The 25,841-nt window shown below is 35.6% G+C and overlaps 1 protein-coding gene across 3 annotated transcripts in view; it reads left to right on the top strand.

Annotated features, from left to right (window-relative positions):
- Positions 1-25,841, top strand: part of LOC131997317 (GATA zinc finger domain-containing protein 10-like) — a 246,667-nt gene that overhangs the window by 149,774 nt on the left and 71,052 nt on the right. Inside the window, exon 3 of one of the 3 annotated variants that reach the window (XM_059368104.1) lies at positions 11,439-12,774. The exons of the other annotated variants lie outside the window; for them this stretch is intronic. Within the exon in view, the coding sequence (XP_059224087.1) occupies positions 11,439-11,840 (402 nt within the window). The 3' untranslated portion in view covers positions 11,841-12,774. Of the gene's footprint in view, positions 1-11,438; positions 12,775-25,841 lie in introns of those variants that run through there. 3 annotated transcript variants of the gene reach the window in all.

The following is a 25,841-nucleotide window of genomic DNA, read 5'->3' on the forward strand; positions in this document are numbered from 1 at the left end:
TATCAGTCACAAATTGAAACTTGATCAACCATCATCTTTTGATGTATTTAGAGCCCAAAGGCCTTCTTAGTGACCGATAATATTGGTTCCTCAGAAATCGTAAATCGACAGAAACGAGCGACCAGATGGCGTTTCTGTCGGAACGATGAAGTCGATTTGTACACCAGTTTGGTGAGAGTAAGATCGTGGTGCTGGGTATATCCAAGGTATTTGATAGGGTCTGGCACGGACTGGATTTTGCCAGAGTTATATCCAGCTTTTCAGAGAATCGTACTATGTTGTTGATGGGTTCTCTTCAGATGAATACAAATTAACCGCAGGTGTACCACAAGGCTTTTTCCCTCTCTTTTTATACCCTCCTTTTTCCCTCTCTTTTTATACCCTCCACCATAGGATGGGGGTATACTAATTTCGTCATTCCGTTTGTAACTCCTCGAAATATTCGTCTCAGACCCGATAAAGTATATATATTCTTGATCGTCATGACATTTTATGTCGATCTGGCCATGTCCGTCCGTCCGTCTGTCTGTCTGTCGAAAGCATGCTAACTTTTAAAACAATAAAGCTAGCCGCTTGGAATTTTGCACAAATACTTCTTATGTGTGCAGGTCGGTTGGGATTGTAAATGGGCCATATCGGTCCATGTTATGATATAGCTGCCATATAAACCGATATTGGGTCTTGACTTCTTGAGCCAATAGAGGGCGCTATTTTAGTCCGATTTGACTTCCAACAACTGTGTTAAGTATGATTTAAATCGGTTCATAATCTGGTATAGCTGTAATATAAACCAATCTAAGATCTTGACTTCTTGAGCCAATAGAGCGTGCAATGGTGCAAATCGATACATAACCTGATATAGCTGTCATATAAACCGATCGGGGATCTTGACTTCTTGAGCCTCTAGAGGGCGCAATTCTCATCCGATATGACAGAAATTTTGTACAACAGCTTCTCTCATGACTTTAAACATACGATTCTAATATGGTCTGAATCGATCAATAGCTTCATACAGCTCCCATATCTCCAGATTTTGCTTCTTGAGCCCCTATCCAAATGAACTGAAATATTACACAATGACTTCTACAATGTTCAGCATTAATTTATGGTCAGAATCGTACTATAGCTTGATATAGCTCCAATAGCATAACAGTTCTCATTCAATATTCTTTGTTTGCCTAAAAAGAGATACCGCGCATAGAACTCGACAAATGCGATCCATGGTGGAGGGTATATAGGATTCGGCCCGGCCGAACTTAGCACGCTCTTACTTGTTCCTATTTTTATTTATTTATTTCATTTCATGCAATGCGAAGCCATCAGGCCTATGAATAATCACACTATGCATAAGACGTACCTTTTCTAACATAAGTTAAAAAGCTACTTATTAACGATCTACTGAGTAAGGCTTCGAATCCAATCTACTTATTTGCGGATGACAGTTATATTTGTCATTTATATTCATTCGACCATAGGCCGAATTTCCATGAGATTGGAGACAGGAGGCGGATTATGGATGACGCACTCTGTCAGGACTTGCTGATCATTTCTGAGTGGGGTCGAATGAACAGAGTATATTTTAATGCACTCAAGCCTCAGTGCTGACTCATTACAGTCGATACGCTGACTCTTTACAATCGGCAATAATTATCGACGGCATGTATATTGGGCAATCAAATGCTCTTGATGTTCTGGTATGAGAATACAACGTTGGGCCGTTGGGCACAACATGTATGTGCGTGGGCTTTCTTAAGCGGTGCAATAAATACATCAGTTCATCTGATTTTCTTAATATATATACTACCTACATCAGGCCAAAAATGGAATAAAACTCGCATAAATTGCCCGGTGCTCCGAAGACATCCTTGGAACAACTCCACCGTGTTCAGAGAAGGTTCCACTTGAACACTATCGCAACGTGGGTTGCGTGGCTCTGTTCTATCGTTACTTTCATGGTGTGTGTTCCACTGATATCCGCCTACTTATTCCTAACATAAATATGTTCGTCAAAAATTCGAAATTCTCCAGGAATTAATAGATATATTAGCCACCTGACCGAACAATGCACTACAGAGGTAATTTCTTTTTCGCCATAACTGTACGTATGTGGAATCGATTTCCGGCAAATATCTTTCCCACCGACTACGACATCCAGAAATTCAAGACAAATGTTAATAATTACCACCCCCTCTTTCCTTCCTCCGATTCCTAACATTTCTTCCGCCAAAACAATGCATTTCCATACATAGGGAACATCCCCTGCGTGTTGGTTAAATGAAAAAAATAATTATGTACGGATTTAGTTCCCATATCGAGATTTTCTGCATAGTTGACAATATTTTTTAGCCTTCTGCAGTATGCATCTAAATGTCATATTACCGTTTTAGCTCCTTATTGTAAAATTGATTATACGAGCTTTTACAGATTGTTATTTGATGAGGACTCTCAGTGAATCTTTTATATTGGTCATAAACTGGAGTGTTTACAAAGGATTCTCTGCGCTATTCTTTTCCTTACATATATGGCATGAGATAATAAGTACATCTCAGAATCAAAAAGTAGCTCGTGTGACTTTGCAGTTTTCGCGGATCTAGTAGAACTATTATCTTCTACTACAGCTTTGGAAATTGGCCGCAAAATAGTTTTCCTCCTTGTTCAGTTATCCCGCAAACATTTCATCAGATCATGTTGACTTTAAAGGCGAAACCCTTTTCAAACTTTTTTGATGCAGTGTTTCGCTTTCGTGGCGACGAACTTTTGATTATTCAATAATTTGATCATGACCTCCGTAGTATCTACTCTCTTACCGGCTTGTTTAGGAGTAAGGTGGGCCGTATAGCAATGCGGCCTTTAAGAAGAATTTTGTCAGTCTGATATTCCATTTGGGTATTTAGTAAGTTGATGACCAATGCAGAAAAATTTATTTTCTCCAACATTGGTGCTTAGGCTTTAAGCATTGTAAACTCCTATACTAATGCAATTACACAAACCTAGCGCAATTTTTAGAAAAACAGCAATAATCGGAGGCCACCGTGGCGTAGAGGTTAGCCCGTTGCCTCTACACCGAACACTTGAGCTAAAATTCCGAAGTGAAGATCAGAAAAACATTTTCTGCGGTGGTTTTCCCTCCTAATGATGGCGACATTTGTGAGGCATCCTGCAATATTGAGATTTCTCTACCAAGTGGTTTCTCTAAGCGGAACGCCGTTCGGGTTCGGCATGAAATTAGAGACGTTCGGGCTCGGCGGACTGCACTCATTGCCATTATAGAAATATCCTTTGTTACTTAATAAAATGTTTATGGGAAATTTGACATTACATAGGAATAACAATTGAAATCCTTGATATTTTATTAGATTTTAAGAACGTGTTGGACATGCCTGCTTTCAAAAGTTTCTTTACCAATGTCACTGGAGAAAAATAATACAAACTGTTTTGCATTATATGGCATAATGTGAATTGTTGTGTTGATTTTTTTAATTATTTTAATATTTTCCAGCACAAGAAAAAAAAAATCTATGCTAATTTTACTTTGCGGTTTTCATTTGTCTAAAAATGAACCCAAGGCAAAAACGACATAAGCAAAGAAACAAAAAGAAAGACAAAAAAGTTAAGAAAAAGAAATCGCTTGTGGTAGCCGCACCAAACATGGTAATCCTTGGCATTACCATTGGCTTTTGCTCAAAAAGAAAATAAACACCTTAATTTATTTGCAAAATAAGGAAAATACAACAAACCCCCCTACTCTAAACCCCGCCACCATTTTGTTTTCTTATTTATACATGCTACCTCAGCATTTTCCTTCTTCTATTCATAAAATTACCAATTAGTTGAAGAAAATGCGAACGAAAGGCAAGCAGCAGGATTGCGAAACAAATGGGGGTAGATGTCCCTGCTTTCGTTTTAAATAATGAATTTTATTTTTAAGTTTTCCATGCCATTCCAGCAGCAGTTATGCTTTCTTTTTTGTGCTTAGTTTTTTGCTCTTCTATTAAATTAAGTAAGTTTTCTGTGGTGTTATGTTGATATTTTTACTTTTTGTCAATCTTCAATTTAATTTCTGTGTTGCTTTCTTATGCTCCTTCTCGTTTGGTTTGTCGGTTTATGTGTGTGTGTGTGTGTCTTTCTCACTCTTTTATTCCTTTACTGAATTCCAAACGTCGTCTGCGTGGTTAAAAAGGAAATGAAATCGTGTATAGAGTATTATTCTGAAAATTTGTTTTTATTTATTTGTCCTTTTTTTAAATAAAAAAAAGAAACAGTAAAGAAAAATTGTGTAGAACGAAAAAAGCTAAGAAAATGTATACATTAATAATAACAGCAGCGGTAGCATAAACAACAACAACAATAACAACAGCAGCAAACAAAAACAATAAAACACACACCCACACCCCCACTCACACACACACACAATTATGTTCCGATATGAAATGAAGAATGAATGGGTGGATAACAATTCTAACCAGGAGGGACCAAAACAAAATGATAAATAATGAAAGTGTTAATTTAGAAATGAATACAAACACTACGTGTTTAATTTCCTTTTCTTAGTCTTGCCCCCATACCCCCTTAACCCCTATCCTTTGAACACTTTTCCTTTTTGGCCCTCAAAAATATATCCAACCACCAGCATCCATCCCATGATAATACTTTCTTCTTCTTTTCTTCACCTTCTTGTATATCATTTTAATTTATTTTATGTACTTCCGTTTCCTTAGAGTCCAAGCTAAGATCGGTATTTCATTGTATGTGTGTGGAGGATGCTCTTCGTCAGTAAGGTTTATTGTGTATAGCTTCCTAATTACGTGAGTGTGAGTGTGTGTGTGCGAATGGTTGAGTGCCATTGCCATTGCCAGCGCTAGTGAAGCAAACGTAATATATGTCGTTCTTGTTGTGATTTTAAGTGTCCTTTGTTTTGTGTCGGTCTGTCTGTGATTTATAGGATTTATGTTTGTTCTTTGTTTTATTCCATTTCGGTTGTCTTGTGTACATTAAATGCATTTTAGTTGTTTGTTAATTAATGTTAATATTTATCTTATTTATATGTATAATTTCTGTTTGAAGTATCCTTCCTCCTTGTATATGTTTCTTCATTTTGTTATAAGGGTCTCATCCATTGGTTCATACAATTTAAAATTAGCATTAGAACAACAACACGATACACTCTCTGTATGGTAAACAATGTGGAGAATACTTCAAAACGATAATTATTTGCATTTGTTATTGCTATAGAAATTGCTTATTGGCTTATTTTGTATAGTTTAAATTTAAATTCAATTCTTTCTCAAGAATTGGGCTAATCGCAAGGAAACATAAAACGTGCCTAAGTAAACTTTTCACATCAACACCAAATTAGGGAAGAATCAACATTATAATGGTAATTTAATATCTTCAGGCTATTATTTTGTGTTTTTCCTTTCTCTGAGAAGATATGTATGTCAATAGAAAAACAATTAGACTTTGATCCACAAATGAGGGAGTACATTTTTCAAAATAAATTTAGGAGGTAAATAATTGAATTTATTTTTAAAACACGATTTATTTAATAGAAAATTGTATATAAGTGCATAAGCTCTTAAAATTTAGACTTTCGTTTCCAGACAACGCACAGTGGGATGGAGAAAAAGTTTGTGGAAATAAGTCTGCCATTTTTGAACAGATATGGATATCATAACGAAATTTTGGATAGTTATAGCTGAGGTTTCAACCAGTGCAAAATTTCAGTACCCTATAAGGTCTGGGGGCCCATTGGTGGTCCTTCAAAGTTGGCCACCTCGGCCCTACAAAATTTTGTGCATCTGCCAAAAGCGCATTCCAAAATTTTCATTGATGTGAAGGATATATTTAATAGTGTTCAGAAAATTTTACTAATTTTTTTTATACCCACCACCATAGTATAGGGGTTATATTAATTTAGTTATTCCGTTTGCAACACATCAAAATATTAATTTCCGACCCTACAAAGTATATATATTTCGGATAGTCGTTAAATTCTAAGACGATTTAACGATGTCCATGAGTTTGTCCATCCGTCTGTAGTAATCACTCTACAGCCTTCAAAAATAGAGATATTGAGCTGCACAGATATGCCTTTTTAATGCACATTGGTTAAGTTCTTGAACGGGTTAAATGGGACCATATTTGGATATAACTGCTATATAGGCCGATTTACCGATAAAGCGTCTGGAACCCATAAATGGTTCAGATTGAATGCAGCTGCCATATAGACCGATCTGCCAATAAAACGTCTGAAGCCCATAAAAAGTTTATTTATTACCCGATTTCGCTGTAATTTGAAACAGTGAGTTGCTTTAAGCCTACCGTCATCCGACCCAAATATGGTTCAGATCGGACTGTCATATAGACCGATCCGCCAATAAAGGGTCTGAAGCCCATAAAAGCTTTATTTGTTACCCGATACGCTGAAATTTTAAACAGTGAGTTGTTTTATGCCTCCCGCCAGCTGACCAAGATATTATAAAGATCGGACGAGTCAAATATGAATCGGTTCAGACTATACAGGTATAGCTGTGTCATATAGACCGATCTTCTAATTTTGGGTCTTTGTCTCATAAAAAGCTGATTTCTTGCCTGATATCGCAGAAACTGCTATTTGTATATGAGTTCTCGGGACCTGAATAAAATATGATCAAGACCATATTTAAATATAATTATGAAAATAATAAAATAGGATGATTATTATATCCTCGGTGGTAGGTATCCAAAGATCGGCCCGGCCGATGGCTTGTCCCTTGTTTGGGACAGGCTAGTCTCTTGTTTTTGACTGATATGAAAAGTTGATCAAATTAACTATACTTCAGTCAAAAGTTATGCGAGTTACAAGTCAAACAAATCGTCAAAAAAAGGTAATTTCATTGTTTCGTCTCTATAGAGAAAATTTCACCTAACACTTTTTATTTGGCTCACTGTACCGTCAAGAGGACTTGATGCAAATCTCACTTTGCGACATCACTCCGTCTCCATTTTAAATTACCTTGGAAAAGGAATACATACAAAAGAAACCGGAAGCCTTTACGGTTCTTCATCTTTTCCAAAGGGAATTGAAAGTTAAACCAATGATAATCGATTGTGCAATGTCATCGTAAGATTAGTGCTACATAAGGGGTAGTGATATAGCGATAGACTGCGGATAGGAGAACTCGTACTAGAGAATTCGAAGGTCCTAAAACTGGTCTTTATTGGACTCAAGAGGTCTTTATTCCCAACTGTGTCGCTGAAGTTGCACTCACATACAGAAAGGTGAACTCAGTATACAGAATGGTGGGCATAGTTGTATTTTGAATACTATGGATACCTTGTGTTTGATGACGAAGAAGACTCGTTCGTCACTCATGCCTTCAAGATTGAGATATCCGATATACTTGATATCGGTATGACATGGGAAAGACCATCCTCAATGGTTTAGCAGGGCTTACAGACTTAAATTCGTTGGACGGTTAGGCTGAGTTGTACAGCAGAATGAATAGAATCTTTGAACATACTTTGAGCTCAAAATAAAGCACTAAAGTGGGTCTCAGTACTGATGATATTCCGAAAAAGAAGTAAGGGAAAGGAGATGTCGAACGGTGTCGACTATACAATACTCTACACCTACACTATAAGTGTAGGTGACGATATTATTATATGGAGGAATCTGAAACCATTTTGATAGACTTTAGCAGGGGCGTTTAATGTGAATGGTACTATAAACCGTACCAAGTTTCTGGCAAAGTTTTTCCTACTACTGAGTTAAAAGTGGAGACTTGTAAGGTCCAACAAATTTTTCGAACAGTTCGGCCTGTATTCCACGAATAACATATGTTATATCATATTCTAAGGCATTAATCGTATATGGCTAGCCCACATAGATCACCGACTTTTATGAAACATAACCCCTCAAGAAATTGTCAATAGACAATTGGTTGGTGTCACCAACCCATTAACCACACAAAATTTTCGTTTTTTCGGGGTGCATCGAATGTTCTTCACTTCAGTTGCGGCAAATTCGGGTTTTTATTTATCCACTTAACCAGAAATGAAGCTCATCTCTGAACACAATTTTTCTAAGAAACATTTGATTTTGCCATATATTCTAGATCACGAATTTTGAAAATAAATTTCAACAATTTTCTCGTTTGGAGGCCACAGCAAGGCGGAGGTTAGCATGTCCGCCTGTGACGCTGAACGCCTGGGTTCGAATCCCGGCGAGACCATCAGAAAAAATTTTCAGCGATGGTTTTCCACTCCTAATGCTGGCAACATTTGTGAGGTACTATGCCACGTAAAACTTCTCTCCAAAGAGGTGTCGTACTGCGGCACGCCGTTCGGACTCGATTATAAAAAGGAGGCCCCTTATCATTGAGCTTAAACTTGGATCGGACTGCACTCATTGATATGTGAGAAGTTTGCCCCAGTTCCTTAGTGGAATGTTCATGGGCAACATTTGCAATTTTGCTCGTTTGAGGGCTTGTCTATGATGAAATGGCAGAGTATACCGAACACTTTTCACATTCACAGATTGTGTTTGTACTCACGTATTAAAATTACACTTTGTATAAGTTATATCTACATCCTGAGGCCACCACTGCAGAGGTTAACATGTTCCTATGACGCCGAACGCCTGGGCTTATATCCCAGCGTGAACATCAGAAAAATTTGAGCGGTGACTATCCCCTTATCAATGCTGGCTATATTTCTGCCATGTTAAAACTTTTCTACTAACTAGATCATGTTTCGAGGTTCCTGCTTTTGTGCAGCAAGTTTTGTATATTTGAAGCAGATCCGTTCGTCCATGCATGTGTCTCTCTCCGTATGCTGTCTCAGTCCACAACTGTTTTCACACATTATACTAATAAGGATTGTAACTCCAATATTTCATGTTACATTTCCCATTTTATGAGCCCCTCTTACATCAAATACACAGAAGTTCTCTTTTCGATGTGTGAATACGGGGCGGTTTTTCATGTCAGGTCCATTTGATATGTTCAAATAACCAACCTCAGTAGTTTATCGTCAAATTTAGAGACGCTAAAAATTTCACTGAACTACATGAAGTCGTCTCTTTACTAGGTATTCCCTACACCATTTCTGTGGTGATAATTATTACAATTATGTGTAGGTAAAATTATGCGCTGCAAAATAAAAAATTCTGACGTACTGTTATACCGATGGGCATAAAATTACTATCTGGTTCGAATTACCTATGTCCATTGGTCTATCCGTATATTGTTATCAAGTCACAGATCGCAATTTTTTGTCCGATTGTCATCATATTTGGAACATATCACACTTTTTTGACTGGAGGACAAACGCTTTAAAAAGCGCCACCACAGAGAGACCACCGTAACCCAAAACCTAGCTTATCCGCCTATGACGCTCAACGCCTGGGTTAGAATCCTGTCGAGAACATACGGAAAATCTTCATCAAATCAATCTTCAAATTTGGCACACCATGTAATGTATTGTTTAAATCGGCCCATTATCTGATAAAGTTCCCATAAAGACCAAGGTTCCGTGTTATTTCGAAATTCTCTAGAGAGCGCAATTTTTATCCGATTGGGCTGATGTATTGCACGAAGTTTTCTGTTATCACTCCCAACAACCATAGGAAGTGTAGTTTATAGGTCACATGTCAAGTTTCAGCCAAATCGGTTACAGATTGTTCTAACATTTACATTGAGGTATTCTCCATAAGCTTTTCCACGAAGAGTGCAAAATAAATATCAAAATTTTAATTTAATAAAAATTTTAAAATATGTATTCACCATTTATTCCGTTTGTATATTATTGTTTGAAATTTCTGTACATTTATAAATAATAACTTTTTTGCAAAGCAAACAAATTCAATAGAAAAGAAAGCATATACTTTTTAAAGCATCCTCCTCAAAGTCCCTTCATTAGTCCAACACAAAAATAAAATAAATAAACTGGACAAGAAATTACAATGACCTGAATAACAATGTAGTAGAGTCAAACGGAACATTCAGCTGTTACAGAGAAATTTTCCGAATTTCATAAATCTTTGTTTACAAACGCACACACATACATATATACATACACACACACACAAAGAGACCCGGAAGAAAAACCACATATATATTTTATACATACATATAAACTTATTACCAAACATTTATTATATATGAGTAAAAACAACAAACAGGAAACAAACAAAAAAAATCGCACAAAATGTTGTTCCTCTCCCACTCTCTACGACTTTTGTTTTGGGGTAAATAAAACAAAGCAAATTAAAAAATGAATATTTTATGATAACGGAAACTGCAGACACATTTATACATACAAACGTACTTACATTAAACAACATGCATACGTTTACATATATATATTTACTGTACACCACACCAGCTCCTTTACATATTGACATGCCAACACCAAGTTATTTTATAAAGCGGAAATCACAAACACAAAAAAAAACTTCTCTTTGCGGAGTAATTTTTTTTTTTCGTTGTTCCGACATGAAATGATGATCATCACCATAAACAAATGTTAATAATGTGAACAGCGAAGTAAAGTTAAAAAAAAATCTGGGGAAAAACAAAAGAATATCTTATTTCATAGGTCCTATAACGCATACAACCAAACTTGCATACTTTGTACATACATTTGTATTATACACGTTTACATGAACACTTAACAGTTTTAATACAAATATCCTTACTACACACATTTACATAGAGAGAACACAGGTCTTATTGTTATGTGCTACCTTACAAAGTGTAGTGTAGCAATGCCAACAACTACAACAGAAATCAACGAAGAAAGAAGAAACAGACACCAATATAAAACCTCCCCCCCTTTCATCAATATTTGGCAAAGCCAGCTTCTGTCAATAATACTCAGTGTTTTCTTTGGTGTGCGTTATGCATTGTCGGAAAAATTAGGATCTGTCTGTCTGTGTATGCGAGTGTTAGCGTGTGTATTATTGTGAGCATGTTGTGCTGACCACCGTTGATGATAATATGCTCCAAGAGTTACCAAATAATTTGCAACCTTTTTTCCTAAAAACACAAAAAAACTCCTACACTGTCCTAATTCACCCCAGGATCCGTAGCTCCCTTATATTCTAGGTAAGAAAGCGGAAGTATATTTTACTTCATGCTTGCAAGCGAAAACCTTCATCCCTCTCTCCCTACCCTCCTACCTTTAGACTTTCAGAATTACTTAGGAAATTATGTCTATATATATTTTGTTGAAAAAAAAAACAAAGCTAATGGAATAATATACACAAACAGTTTTATAATCAAAAACACCAACAACAAAAATTAAAATAAAAAACAACAACAAACAAGCCTTTGAAAATTTAATAAAAGCAAATTTTAAAAATCTTTTTCTTGGGTCTCAAAAACAAAATTACAACCAAACTCGAAACTGAATAATCTCCCCTACACGCACACAAACAAAATATGTTTGCTATAAAGGTGGACTACCATCAAGGATATGAAAGTATAACAACAACTTCACCTTTGGCCGAAACAAACGCAAGCGAACAGCAAGCAACAGAAGTAACAACAATAACATCAGCTAGAGGAATACACAACAACAATATAGCATTGACGACGGCTTCAAGCAGCGCAAACAGCAACAGTAGCAACCGAAGGCTGGAATCATCATCTCTTAATACCAATTCAGGATTAGAGGAGAAAAAGAAACGTAGCTCTAGCAAGACTCCCCTCAAGAAAATCAAAGAATCTCTCACAGAAGAGGAGCATCAAAGGCAACAAAAACAACAACAACAACAACAAACGCCAAAAGATCAACTGCAATATCATCAACAGAAAATGCTGAACAAACGTAAACACCATAAGCAACAGCAACAATAACAAACTGATTAAATGTTAGCAAAAGCCAAACGAAGGAAAAAGAAGAAAAAACCCTCTAATAAAGCGAAAATAAGAAAAAGAACATCACCAAGAACACGACGCATAGGACGAAATCAAATAATATGTGATCACTAAGTATAAGGATAAGCAATACTACGTCTATACATACATATAAATAGAGCTACCATTATATATTAAATAAAAAAAGAAAAACACTCTCACACTCACATTCACACAATTTCAAATCAAAAAGAAACGAGTCCTGAAATCAAATCAAAGTTTGGCTCTAACTTGCGAAACAGCGTTTATACCCCAAATAGATGAACGTAAGAGATACAAAAAAAATCAAACCCTTCCTTTCCTAAGAAACAAAATCGAAGACAAAAAAACCAACACAGGGAAACAGAGTGAGATCTTTATTACCATAAAAAAGAGAAATCATTAACAATAAACCTCCCCAAACCAAAAGGAGGCAAATCACCAACACTTGGGCAAAGGAAGAAAACATCCTTGCAGAATATAAAAGGATAACTAAATTGCCCCTCAACTAAGTGGGTTTTTGAGCTCTTAATATTACAAACGCTGGCTCATCACAAAGCTATTGCCCTGGCCTAGGATAAATAAAAGGCCCAAAAGCCACAACACCAAAACAACTAAAGGAAAAAGAAACTACTTTACTTTTATAAATATTTATGTACAAAGAAACCAAGAATAAAAAAGAAAAGAAGTAGTTTGCAGCGTTCCGAAAAAACACAAAGGAAGTAAAACTAAAAAAATTGTTGCAAATAAATTGTATATATAACAAAACAAATAAAAGGATAATATATACATATATTTATATACAAAAGAACAAAAGCGATTTTCCCTAAAAAAATCTTGTAATATAAAAACGAAAAACTAAAATAGCAGCTAAGCTACAGAAAAGCCAAACTCCAGCTAAGCAAACTCCAAAGCAACAGAAACTCATCAAAACTCTATATATACACACTCACATACCTATATTGAAAGTAACCAGAGAAAGAGCGATATATATACAGAAAAACAAAATATAAATAATAATACATAAAAAAGATAAATTTCAGTCAGCCGTGCCTTTTTACAAAATTTTATCGTGCTTTTTGTATATTTTGTAAAAAAAAAAAACAAAACAAAACAACAACTTATCTATAACATCAAATTGAAAGCCAACAACCACAACAGCGTCTTCGTCAACCCATACTCTCTTTAAGAAAACTTAACAAACAAAAATACTGATAGTCGTCGCCGCATTTCACCTTTAAAATTCCATTCATTGCCATAAGGTCTACGCATAGAAAAACAATAGCAAAGTGGTTTCTCCTAGGTTTTACCTACTACGACTACGAATCTAACTACATCTAGCACCACCACCACCACCATCTACCATATCTTCTACTTACTTCTCTCCCCCCACGCCAGACTGTGTTTGTTTGTGTGTGCGCCTATAACCGATAATCGGCCACATTGCAAACTACAGAAATACGTTTTTTCGTACGCATATTAGAAGAAAATGGTAATTAATTGCAAACTTTTCTTTCTATTTCATTTTTATTATTATCGTTATTATTATTCTTCTTCGTCTTCGTATTACTGTCGTTGTTGTTTTTTTTTTTATTTCGTTTTGTTTCGTCATTTCAATCATTACATGGTTTAATTTTTTGTTGAGTCAAATCTAACTCTCTCTATTTCTCCCACTTTCTCATACTAGTAGTCTCTAATTATACGCAACGATATGCGTACATACATCTTTTGCAAGGCCTTTCCCTTTTTCCTCTCAAGCTAATTTTTTCCTTAAATATATTTTTTCTCCTCTCCCTTTGTTATTTCTGTCATACCATCAATTACATATAAAAGGTTTATAGAAATATCAACAACACATTTACTTTATTTCCAATTGATTTTCGACTTCTTTCTGCTCCTTTTCAAAAACACAAAATCTGTTTTGCTTTGTTTTTATTTTCCTTTCGGTTTGATGTTAGTGTAACTGCAAGGGAAAATTAGTGAAAGAAATTTCATTCATTAACAGTATCACATAAAAAGTCCTCTGCTTAGGAAAATTATTTGGATGAAAATGCAAAATAAATGTTAGAAACAGTGTTTGTGAGCATTTCGTTAAGATCGATGTTATTGCAAGAATATTTTTTATTAAGGACTTGGGTGCGTATGAGTTTTGTGTCTTGTATTCAACATAATGTATACGCACCCGAGCACAATGCAAAAATGTTCATTAAGGTCACGAACGGTCTTAAAGTGTAACAAGGAGATTAACGCCTTCTTTGAGGATGGCACAATGGTTGCCGGAATAAGGGAGAAAGGAAGAGCAGATGATTAGTCAGTGAAGGCCAGTGGACTGCGATCAATAAACTTGCTTACTCCGAAGCCCAAAGCGACACAGTCCAAGTTAAGAACATGGGTGACGAACGGTGGTGCAATGAAACGGTCGGTAGGACGACGAAAATCCTATGGGGATATCCGTATCGTGAGAAGACGTGGCTATTACTGAAAATATATAAAAATGAGGTCAGTATAGCTTTCGATATTATGAAGGGACACATAGGACTACAAGCTCATTTATGCAGAATAGGTGCGTGTGTAGGGCATGCAGGGAAGATGATGAGACGTTAGAGCATTTCCTATGTCATAGCTCGGATTTCGCGACCAATAGACACCAGCACTTAGATGGAGACATGAATCGATTTATCGGCGTGGTATAAAAAACTCTTACGGATTTTGTTAGTAGCACAGAATACTTGATTTAGCTTTTCTTTTTCGAGGTTACTTTTGAATATTTAGAGCGCACATTAAGCCGATATAAATCCATAGTAACGTGGGGCGGATTAATGTTCGTACCCTCTTCTCAACCTAACCTAACCTAATTCACACATTTTATTTTTTAAAATGATCAAATCAAAACGATTTTTAATTCGAGGTTTTTTCACTAATGTAATTTGTGCCAGGGAAGAAGAAAAAGGTCTGTTTTAACGTAAGTCTTGGCGGTATCGTAATTTGGATATTTCAAATGCATTCATCAATAGTATGCACAAAGCAACGAAATAAAATACATTATAATTTTGTTATTCTTGATGTTCGCTCCTTCTCGTTTGAATAGCTGTTGCTGAAGTGAATTGGTGTACAGCAATCTCAAGCCGAAAAATTAAAAAAGAGACACTAATCATTAAGAATATGGAACCTTTTATTAGATTGAGTAAAAGCTGTCTTTAACCTGTATTTCACTTATCAAAGTGTATTGAACAAAAAATACTTTCAATGTTTTTACTACGATGAGAAGTACAAGGCAGAAGCCCATCAATAGACTGATGAAAAAGGTCCACATAATCTTAAATAGTTCAAAGTCTTAATTTTATGACCATGAGCGTTAGGTAGGTTATATGCCTAAAGGTTCTTTGCTCTACAATACGAAACCCAAAATAGGTATATTTTTAACTGTTTAGCCATTTCGTTAATAAGTCCATGTCGACGGCTGTTTTTTGAAATCACAACACGTTCTGCAGAGATTTAACGGCTACCATAGTTGAGACATTTTGTCTTTGACATTCCACCAATCCACTTCCTTAACTGCAATGATATCCGCTTGATACACATTACAGTTACAATGAAAGTTTCTATATATACCCTTATTTAGCTAGCCACAAAGCCTCCATGGTCATCTAATCAAAAATTTTGCAAATTTTGCCCATGAACATTCCACTAAGGAACAGGGGCAAACTTCTCACATATCAATGAGTGCAGTCGGTCAAGTTTTTAAGCTCAATGATAAGGAGCCACCTTTTTTAGCTGAGTCCGAATGGGGTGTAGAGAAGCATAGTACCTCACAAATGTTGCAACAACCGTTGCAAATTTTTTCTGATGATCTCGCCAGGATTCGAACCCAGGCGTTTAGCGCTATAGGCGGACATACTAACCTCTGCGCTATGGTGGCCTCATCTAATCGAGCATAAAACATAAAAAACTACACACCTTCCATTCTCAGAGTCATTCAAGTTGTAATCGATTCTATCAAAGTGGGCACAGTGCTTTATATCAAACAACGGCTCAGACAATTATTTCAATGATAACACAATGCCTATATTTGTTGCCTGACCAAAGCGAAAGCACCCTTAACCTGATGGTGGTCACGGCAATTTCTCTAGCTATAAAGTCCAGAGACATTTATTGTGGCATTAAATTCGCTGTAACAGATCACAGTCGCATTCCACCAGATCAAAACATCATATAACAATAAAAGATTTTGGCGACCGTATAATACATCCAGTCGATGAATCGCCTTTTAAATCCGAAATTTTACCATTAAGACAGGATATCGCATTCCATTTTCTGGTCAACAAAACACCAAGGTATTTTATACCTTTAGTAAATCGCTACTTCCTATTAAAGAAGGATTTCCAGAAAATATTAGACAACCCACATCTTCGGCATCTTTTCCAGTCAGTACAATCCATCATTTTTATACCCACTACCATATGATCGGGGGGTGTATTCATTTAATCATTCCGTTTGAAACACATCGAAATGCGTATCAATTTCCGACCCTACTACTATTTCGGATCGTCTTAAAATGCTGCTAAACGCCAGGATTCTAATCCTGGCAGGACCATCGGAAAAATTTCAGCGGTGGTTATACCCTCCTAAAGATGGCGACATTTGTGAGGTGCTTTGCCATGTAAAAACTTCTCCTCACAGAGGTGCCGCTCTGCGCCACGCCGTTCACACTCGGCTATAAAAAGGAGGTCCCTTATCCTTGAGCTTAAAATTTAATAGGACAACACTCATTGATTTGTAAGAGGTTTGTCCCAGTTCCTTAATGGAATGTTTAGGGGCAAATTTGCATTGCATATAGCCCGATATGCCGATTCACAGACTTAAGCCCATAAAAGCCGCATTTAACACTCGATTTCTCTAAACAATTCGGAACAGTGTGTTAGACAAAGGCACTCAATATCCGAACCGAGTATGGTCCACATCAAACCACATTTGGTGTAGCCAACCTTTAGAAGCTTCTGTTGACTTAGGATCTTAAGCGCATAAAAGGCGCATTTATTATCCGATTTCGGTGAAATTTGGAACTGAGAGTTGGATTTGGTGACCCGATATCCACATTAATTATGGTCCACATCAGAGCGCATTTAGACATAGCTCCATAAAAGGCGCATTTATTATCCAATTTGCTGAAATTCGGAACAGTGAGTTGCAGTAGCTTACCACAATCCGAATGGTCGAGATCGGAGCATATTTTGATATGGCTGCCATATAGAGTTATCTGCAGTTTAGAGACTTAGGGATAAAAGCAGCATTTATCACCCGATTGCTCTAGAATTTATAACAGTCAGTTTAATTAGGCCTATCGATGTCCGAACCGAGTATGGTCATAATTAGACCACACTTGGATATTGCTGCCATATACCCGGGTCTGCCGACTTAGGGTCTTAAGGCATTATAACGAAATCGTTATAATAACGGTTTTTAATTTGAAGCCGGTAATATGTCTCTACATACTACCTTTCTTCCAAATGATATAAAGTTGCTTTTTCTGTACTTTCATTAATACTTAGATACAAAAACTATGCGTTTCTATTAAACCGTTTTCTCTTCTTATGTACAGTAAGAACTTAAACATCGATCTTGAGGGAAAATCTTACAGAACTTTTTTCAACATTGTTTATTTTATCCTACAATTCTTAAAGCCTATTTTTTAGTTTATCTTGTCTTCCCCACCAAATAGAGATTACTTTTCTAATTTTGTTTCCACATTTCCACTTTCATTTCTGTCTCTTAACCAACAGCTAAAAATCTTTTTGTTTTTACAACAAAATTTAATTTATTTAATTTCTGATTAACAACAGCACCTACTGTGGGGATGCAAATACAAATTTTTTGAAAAACGAAAGAAATATTCGTGAAAGCAACGAAATACAAAGATAAATCGATATTTTATTACGAATTTTCAACATGAATGAAAAAAGAAAAACAAAACCAGAAAAATATAGAACATGACCAAATAATCTCAAAAACGCCTACATGAGAAACGTTCGCTTCGCCTCTACAATATGAGAATATATAACTATTTAAATAAAATATATAACATATTAAACACTAATATGCAATATATATTTATATATACGAAAGTAGCCAAACAAACCAAAACCAATCGAATTTGAAAATAAAAATTTCATTTGCTCGGATGCTGCAGAAGAAAAATACATTAAAGAAAAAACAAAGTAACAAAAATATGCTGTCTATGTTAATAACTTATGTAAAATAAATTTCAAAATCAATAATTCTAATAAAAATATACAATAAGTTTTACACAATTCCTTTGTCAAAAAATATAGTAAGGGTTTAGTAAAATCTTTCAGAGGGGATTACGAAAATATACGATTCCTTAGACAATTTCTTATGGAGAAATTGTATTAGTCTTTCTGCTTTATATGTTTTTCATTTGAATTTTAAAGGTTCCTCTTTGGCTTTATGAGAAAATCAAATAAAATACAAAAGAAACGACAACCAAACCTAAAAGGAGGAAAATGGGCACTTTATTTAAGACCTTTGCACTAGCCTTTAGCTGCAAACAATAAACCATACCCTAGAAAACTAAAACTAAAACCATAACCGAAACAAAACAATCAATAACGATGACTATTTTTTTGTTATTTTCCTATTTAATTGAGTTGTAATGAAATTCCAAAAATGTGAAATACAATAAATCATAATAGCTCTATTGCCGCGTATATGTATGTCTGTTTTTAATTTTTGATATTCTCCTAATCAAGCAAATTGAATATTTTGAATTGCAATAGTAAATCCCGGCTTAAATGTGACCGGTTGATTTTATTATTAAAATGCTGATAAATTGGGAGAAAGAAAAAAGAACAAAATCTCAAATACATTTGCAAACCTATACTCAACTTAGCAATCAATCAACCCAGCAAACCTAACAACCAAACAATCAAACCAAAACCAACCAAACAATCAATCAGCCAATCATACACCAAAGCAATTGCAAATAGTATTTGCACATTATTGTACTCGTATTAAGCATAATCTATAACCATGTATGTATGTATGTTGTACTATTATAACTACTACTACCACTACAATTAAAGCAGCAGGATATTAGCGCATATGTATGTGGTAGTAGTTTCAACTACTACAACAACTTGCGTATAGGCAATTTGCAACTACATAAGTTTGTACGTATGGGCCTACAAGAAAACATAATCAACTATAAATTATCAATTATCTACTCAAACTACTACTACTACTACATTATCCAATCTATACATACATTATATCTATATTCTAATTCTCTGTGCGTGTGCGTGTGTGTGTCTTCTGTAAAAGTATATGGTGATTAATTATTGGAACTTGCATACATACATATACATACTATCTAAAACAAATATTTACTACAAACATACATTTACTCATAATCCAGTACATACATCTACATATACCTTCTATCTATCTCATACTCGTATATATATATAAATATCTATAACTATTCAACTATCAACGCAGTGGAATTCTAGTACTCGTATTTGTGCACGTAAATTGCAGTATATCGTACAGCAACAAGCAATACAAAATTGATTTTTTCCTCTTGATTTTCAATTTGTGTTTAATTGTTGTTTTCATTTTCCTCTTCTTGTGTTTGTTTGTTTGTTTTTGATATTTATTTGGTGTTCCCTTTGTGATGATTTCCTCAAAAGTGTCTGTCTTTCTATCTTTACATTTATGTTTTGGTTTGTTTTTTTATTTTTGGATTTCTTTTGTAGTTACAGAACAAAATTACCACAATACCCCATCAGTATTTTTGTTGTAAATTATAATGATCGGATTGTATGATGGTAGATAATTAACAAATAATTTCTAACCAATGTGATTTTGTCATTATGATAATTTTGATAATAACATGAATTCTGTATGCATGACTGCTCTGTGTACGTACTTGTATTTTTTTTTTATTTTTTGCTAGGGATTCATTTGCCTATTAAAGGCCTAGGATATTTTTATTCAGGTTACCGTCCAACGATTAGTCCCACCAGTTATTTTCTTACAGCTTTTCCATACCTTGGTCGTCTGAAGTTCTCAGTTTTTTTTTTTTTTTTTTGGAGATTAATAAAAATTATTTTTAATATTAAGTTAGTTTCGGCTCAATATCAAATATAAATCAACAAAGAAAGCTGTAAACCCACGGAGCCGAAAATAATAAATAATTCTCTACATCTACTACCCAATTCTGTACAAGGGAATTCTTGTTTATTAGAATGCCAATTCAAAAAGACAACAAACTTTTGTATCGGGTTTTCCAATATGGACTTGACAACTAATTTCGTCATTCTGCTTGTAACTACTCGAAATATTCCTCTGAGACCCCATAGGATATATATACTCTCGATCGTCATGACATTTTAAGATCTAGCCATGTCCGTCTATCTGTCGAAAGCACACAAAATTTCGAAGGAGTAAAGCTAGCCTCTTAAAATTTTGCACGAATTTTGATATAGCTGCCATATAAACCGATCTTGGATCTTGACTTCTTGAGTCACTAGAGGGTGCAATTCTTACCCGATTTGGCTGAAATTCGGCATGAGGTGTTTTTTAATGATTTCTAATCGGTCAACAACCTGATATAGCTTTCATATAAACCGATCTGGGGTCTTGACATCTTGAGCCTCTAGAGGGCGCAATTCCTATCCGATTTGGCCGAAATTTAGCATGAGAGGTTTTGTTATGACTTCCAATAACTGTGCTAAGTATGGGTTAAATCGGTTCATAACCTGATATTGTTACCAAATATACCGATCTTGAATCTTGACTTCTTGAGCCACTAGAGAGCGTAATTCTTATCCGATTTGGCTGAAATTTTGCAAGAAGTGTTTTGTTACTTCCAACAGATGTGTCAAATATGGTTTTAATTGGTCCATAACCTGATATAGCTGCCATGTAAACCGATCTGGGATCTTGACTTCTTGACTTCGATCTGGGAGCTTGACTAATTGGTCCATAACCTGATATAGCTGCCATATAAACCGATGTGGGATCTTGACTTCTTGGGCCTCTAGAGGTCGCAATTATTATCCCATTTATCTGAAATTTTGTTCAACGACTTCTTTCATGACCTTCAACATACGTGTCAGTTATGGTCTCAATAGGTCTATAGCCAGATACAGCTTTCATATAAACCGATCTCCCTATTTTAGTTATTGAGCCACTAAAGGGCGCAATTTTTAATCGAATTGGACGAATATTGGAGACCTTAGTAGAAGTCGTTATGTAAGACTTCTACTGAAATGCCATTTTCAGTTGTTCATAGTAATTTATTAATATTTTCACGAACAATTTTCACACTCGCAAGGCCAACACTGCCTGAAAGTGCGTTTCAATGCTTTTGCATTGTGCTAGATAGTTATTACTTATTGTCTCGGCTAAAATTTTTTCCTTGGTATTGGATTGAAAATCTTAATAGTTTGGCTGTTATAAGCCAGAAAATCCAAAAAACAGCGACAAAAGTCTGCGAAAAACCTGCAAGTCAAAACCTGAAGGCTAGATTTCCACCTTTTTTGCCCAGTACAATCCCAAGAATCAGAAGCGCCAAGGGAAGCTTAAGATGTTCAAATCGCACCACCCTTGTGAGCATGGTGGTGTAGCGTTGTCCATTCAAGTAAAGTGACGTTGACATCGCAAGTAAAAACCAGAAGGATAAATTTCCACCGTAGACGAATGGTCTAGTGAACTTTTTTGCTCAGTACACTCCCAAGAATTAGAAACGCAAAGGGAAGCTTAAGATGTTCAAATCCCCCCATCCTAGGGAGCATGTTAAGGTAGCATTGCCCATTCACAGTAACGTGAGGATTGGTATTGTCGACGAGGAAGTATGGCCCAATGACGCCGCCGGCATACACACCGCACTAAACAGTTACCTGACCAATAACGCATATTTTGCTGAAAGATGAACCCATTAAGCCAAAAATCAGCTTCGTTAAAATTGTTAGTTCGTATAGCTAACATGATGAATATGTTAAGTTTCCTGAGTAAATTGGCAGTGACGGTTCGTTGATTAGAGTAAGAGTGCCTTCGGAAATTAAAGTCAAAGTTGTCATGTCCCTAGTGAAAACCCTTTATATGACACTATTTTGCCATTTAGTATGCCACTCATCAACTCATTGTAAAACTTCTAAGCCCGTAGTCATACCCATGTCTCTACAGTTAGTTAGATTTTTTTTCCATAAGAAAGGTCGGTTACGCAACTCCATCCGTTCATACGCCCTCTAATAATAAAATTGATCTAGATTTCGACTTCTTGATGCATAATCTTATTTTATTAGCTGGATACTGGCGATACCGTCATAATCTAACTTTATATTGGTACACGACCATTTAAATAAAATTATCCGATTAAAGTTCTTGTCTGTAAAGGATTTTTCCCAAGTTTGCTATCGAAACCTATACTAAATACGATGATACTTTTTGAACTCACAGAAAGCATATTTTCTATCCAATTTCGTTGAAAATGCTTTGTTCTCATCAAATAGTCCTTAAAACGTTATACGTTTTTACACACGCATCAGGAGCCTAGTCACGGCATTTGATTTCGAGATTTTTACAATCGAATTGTACATTTTCGAATCACGAGAGTCGATATCGAGTTTTGTTTATTCGAAATAATATTCGATTGCTCTGCTGTCATCGAGAAAGATTTCTTTTGTCTGTCGAAAGCTCGTTAACTTTCGTAAGAGTGAAGCTAGGCGCTTGAAATTTTGCCCAAATACTTTTTATTGGTATAGGTCGGTTGGGATTGGGTAAATGGGCCAAATCGGTTCATGCTTTGATATTGCTGCCATATAAACCAGAGGCCACCGTAGCGCGGAGGTAGGCATGTCCGCCATTGACGCTGAACGCCTGGGTTCGAATCCTGGCGAGACCATCAGAAAATCCTGGCGACATTTGTGAGGTACTATGCCATGTAAAACTTCTTTCCAAAGAGGTCTCGCACTGCGGCACGCCGTTCGGACTCAACTATAGAAAGGAGGCCCCTTATCGTTGAGCTTAAATTTGAATCGGACTGCACTCATTGATAAGTGAGAAGTTTGCCCCTGTTATTTAGTGGAATGTTAATGGGCAAAATTTGCAATTTGCCATATAAACCGATCATGTGTCTTGACTTCTTCAGCTTTTAGAGGGCGCAATTCTTATCCGATTTGGCTGTAGTTGTACGTGATGTTTTGGTATCACTTCCAACAACTGTGCTAAGTATGATTCAAATCGGTTCATAATCTGGTATAGCTGCCATATAAATCGATATTGGATCTTGTCTTTTTGAGCCGCTGGAGGACGCAATTCTCAACTGATTTAGCTCAAATTTTGCACTAGGTGTTTTGTTATGATTTCCAATAGCTGTGCTAAATATGACGCAAATCGGTATATAACTTGATATATTTGCCGTTGTTTTTTGCACCTCTCCATAGATTTCCAAAAGCAACCACCTGCATATATCGAAGCGCTGCGGGAAATTTATTCCGTTCGTCCATAAAAACGTTGATTCTGCTTTTCTCAAAGAAATATCCACCAACTACAGCACAATAAAAAGTAATTTTTGCATTTAGGTTTACAAAACAAATTAATATTTATTTTTATTCACTGCCGCCGACTAACTTTTACTTTTTGTTTTGATTTAAATTCTCTTTGATGCTGGCAACGCTGTACAATATAACAGCAAATTTAGGTCGAATGCCGTGATCCAAGTATGTTATCGTATCGACAATTTGTTCGAAGTAAAAGCGAATAGGTTATCGGATACCATAACTAGGCCCCAGATTTGCCATAGTTTTTTTTCAGCTAGACTGATTTTTTTTCCTAAGGACACAGACACATATCTTGTCTGAATTATCGGTTCTTTATTGGGTCTTAATTATTATTCATTGAACTGAAAGTGAGGGTGTCAATTTCCTTTCTTACTCCATTCCGACTGCTTTACATGGCTGAAATTAACAAGTCAAACTCTTTTGATGAAGTGCTATATTCAAAAACATTTCAAAACTCGACTATGAACAGTTTCAATTTTATTCCCAAGTTTGGTTGTTGATGTTCTTCTTTCTTTGAATCATGCATTGTGTTTTGTGAAAGAAGGATACATTTCCTAAAAACTATAGGTGGGGTCTTTTGGATCACAATCACATGGTTCGAAATAGGATTCCAGGTTCGTACTCTATTTCTAAAACCCTTTTATTCGAAGTTTCTATTGCATAATCGGACTACATATCGATGGGATTCCAGGGAATAAATTCCCAATGCATGGGTATTTATTTGAAAATTTAAAATTTTTCATATAGATTGGTAACTAAAACTTGTAACAACCATTTCTTATAACTTCTTATTCTTTGTACATAAAATTGACTTACTGTTTTCATAAAAATGGATTATAGTAAAATATAGCCGCTATATAGACCGATCTCTCAACTTAAAGTCTTGAGGCAATAAATTACTCTTTTCTAATCAAATTTCGCTGAAATTTGCTAAAATGAGTTCCTGTTGACCCCTACCCATTCCTGGAACCATATTTGGATATAGCTGTCATATAGACCTTTCTACCAGTCTACCGGTATAGGGGTTTAAGGCCATTAATGGTGCATTTATTATCCGATTGGATTGAAATTTGGCCTGTCGCTGCCGTGGTATCACAATGGACTTAAAATTGTCTAAGTGAGTCTATAAAGGTCTGCCAGTATTATCTATTCTAACCTAACCTACCCAATTTGGCCAATTTACTGGGTACATGTCTTATTGAAAAATGTTTGTGGTCGGGGCGGCGCTAGTTTCACTAAAATTAGTCTGAATTTGTGTTCCATGTTGTCATACTTTATACCAAATTAGATATTGCATTTGTGCTCTGCTCTCAAAGCACGTTGACATTGAAATTTTTATGATCTGGATTTAAGTAAATCTAAAAAACAAATCCTGTCCGTTTAAACTGCGTTTTTGGGGATTTAAGTGACATACACAACCGTACTTGCATGTACATGAATGTGGATATCACATACATCCATACACAATTCTTGAAAAAAATTGGAAATGGGAATATCACACACATCCATACACAATTCTTGAAAATAGTAGGAAATTTTGTTGCTTTTATCGATTATTCAGTCACCAAATCGGTTTTATTTGGGATTCAAAGATAAATCCTGCAAAACGGGGATTTATCGTATCTATATAATCTGCAAAAAAAAAAAACACAGGATTTAGCACTTACATCTCGAAAAGGCCATTAATCCGGATTTAGTGGCCAATATAAACGTACTTTTAAAAACCTTTTCATTTAAATCACGATTTTTATTATTGGGCTTCATGCCAGTTTGAGGTATTAAAGTTATTATTCCCTTTGTAACTCCTTTATACATACAAACTCGTATAAACATTAATCATTGCCTTGTCGTGATCATATCAGTTGATCCAAGCCTCCATTCCAACTATCCGATGTCATAAAACCTAAATCCAAGACTAACCCTAAATATCTTGTTGTCCAGAAGTGACTGAAAGTGCTCTGCTTATGCTCTGCTTATGTAGTACAGCAGCTGTTGAAGCGTTATTGTTCTTTAGACAGGTTATTTACGTGTTACGTGGTATAGAAGCTCCAGATTCTTAATTCCTGAACTTAAGACACCAGGGTACAATAAAATATACAGAATATTAGGATAGTATCGATTGTTTATTTGATAGCAAATATCCCATTAAACATATTTCGTGAATAGAATATCGAAGAAAAAAAATTATTTGTTTCAGTCTATCTTACCACTTACACAAGATATAAGGACAGGATCTTATCTAACTCATATAAATTAATTGCACACCACACAATTGGTATAATTTTTCCCACTCTTTATTTATTCTTTCCATTCTCTGCGATTCAAACAAGGCGGTGTGAAGAATAAACATAGAGTGAGTTCAAATGATACCATTTTGGTG

Source organism: Stomoxys calcitrans, chromosome 4 (genome assembly GCF_963082655.1).
Source record: "Stomoxys calcitrans chromosome 4, idStoCalc2.1, whole genome shotgun sequence".
Taxonomy (NCBI): Eukaryota; Metazoa; Arthropoda; class Insecta; order Diptera; family Muscidae; genus Stomoxys; species Stomoxys calcitrans.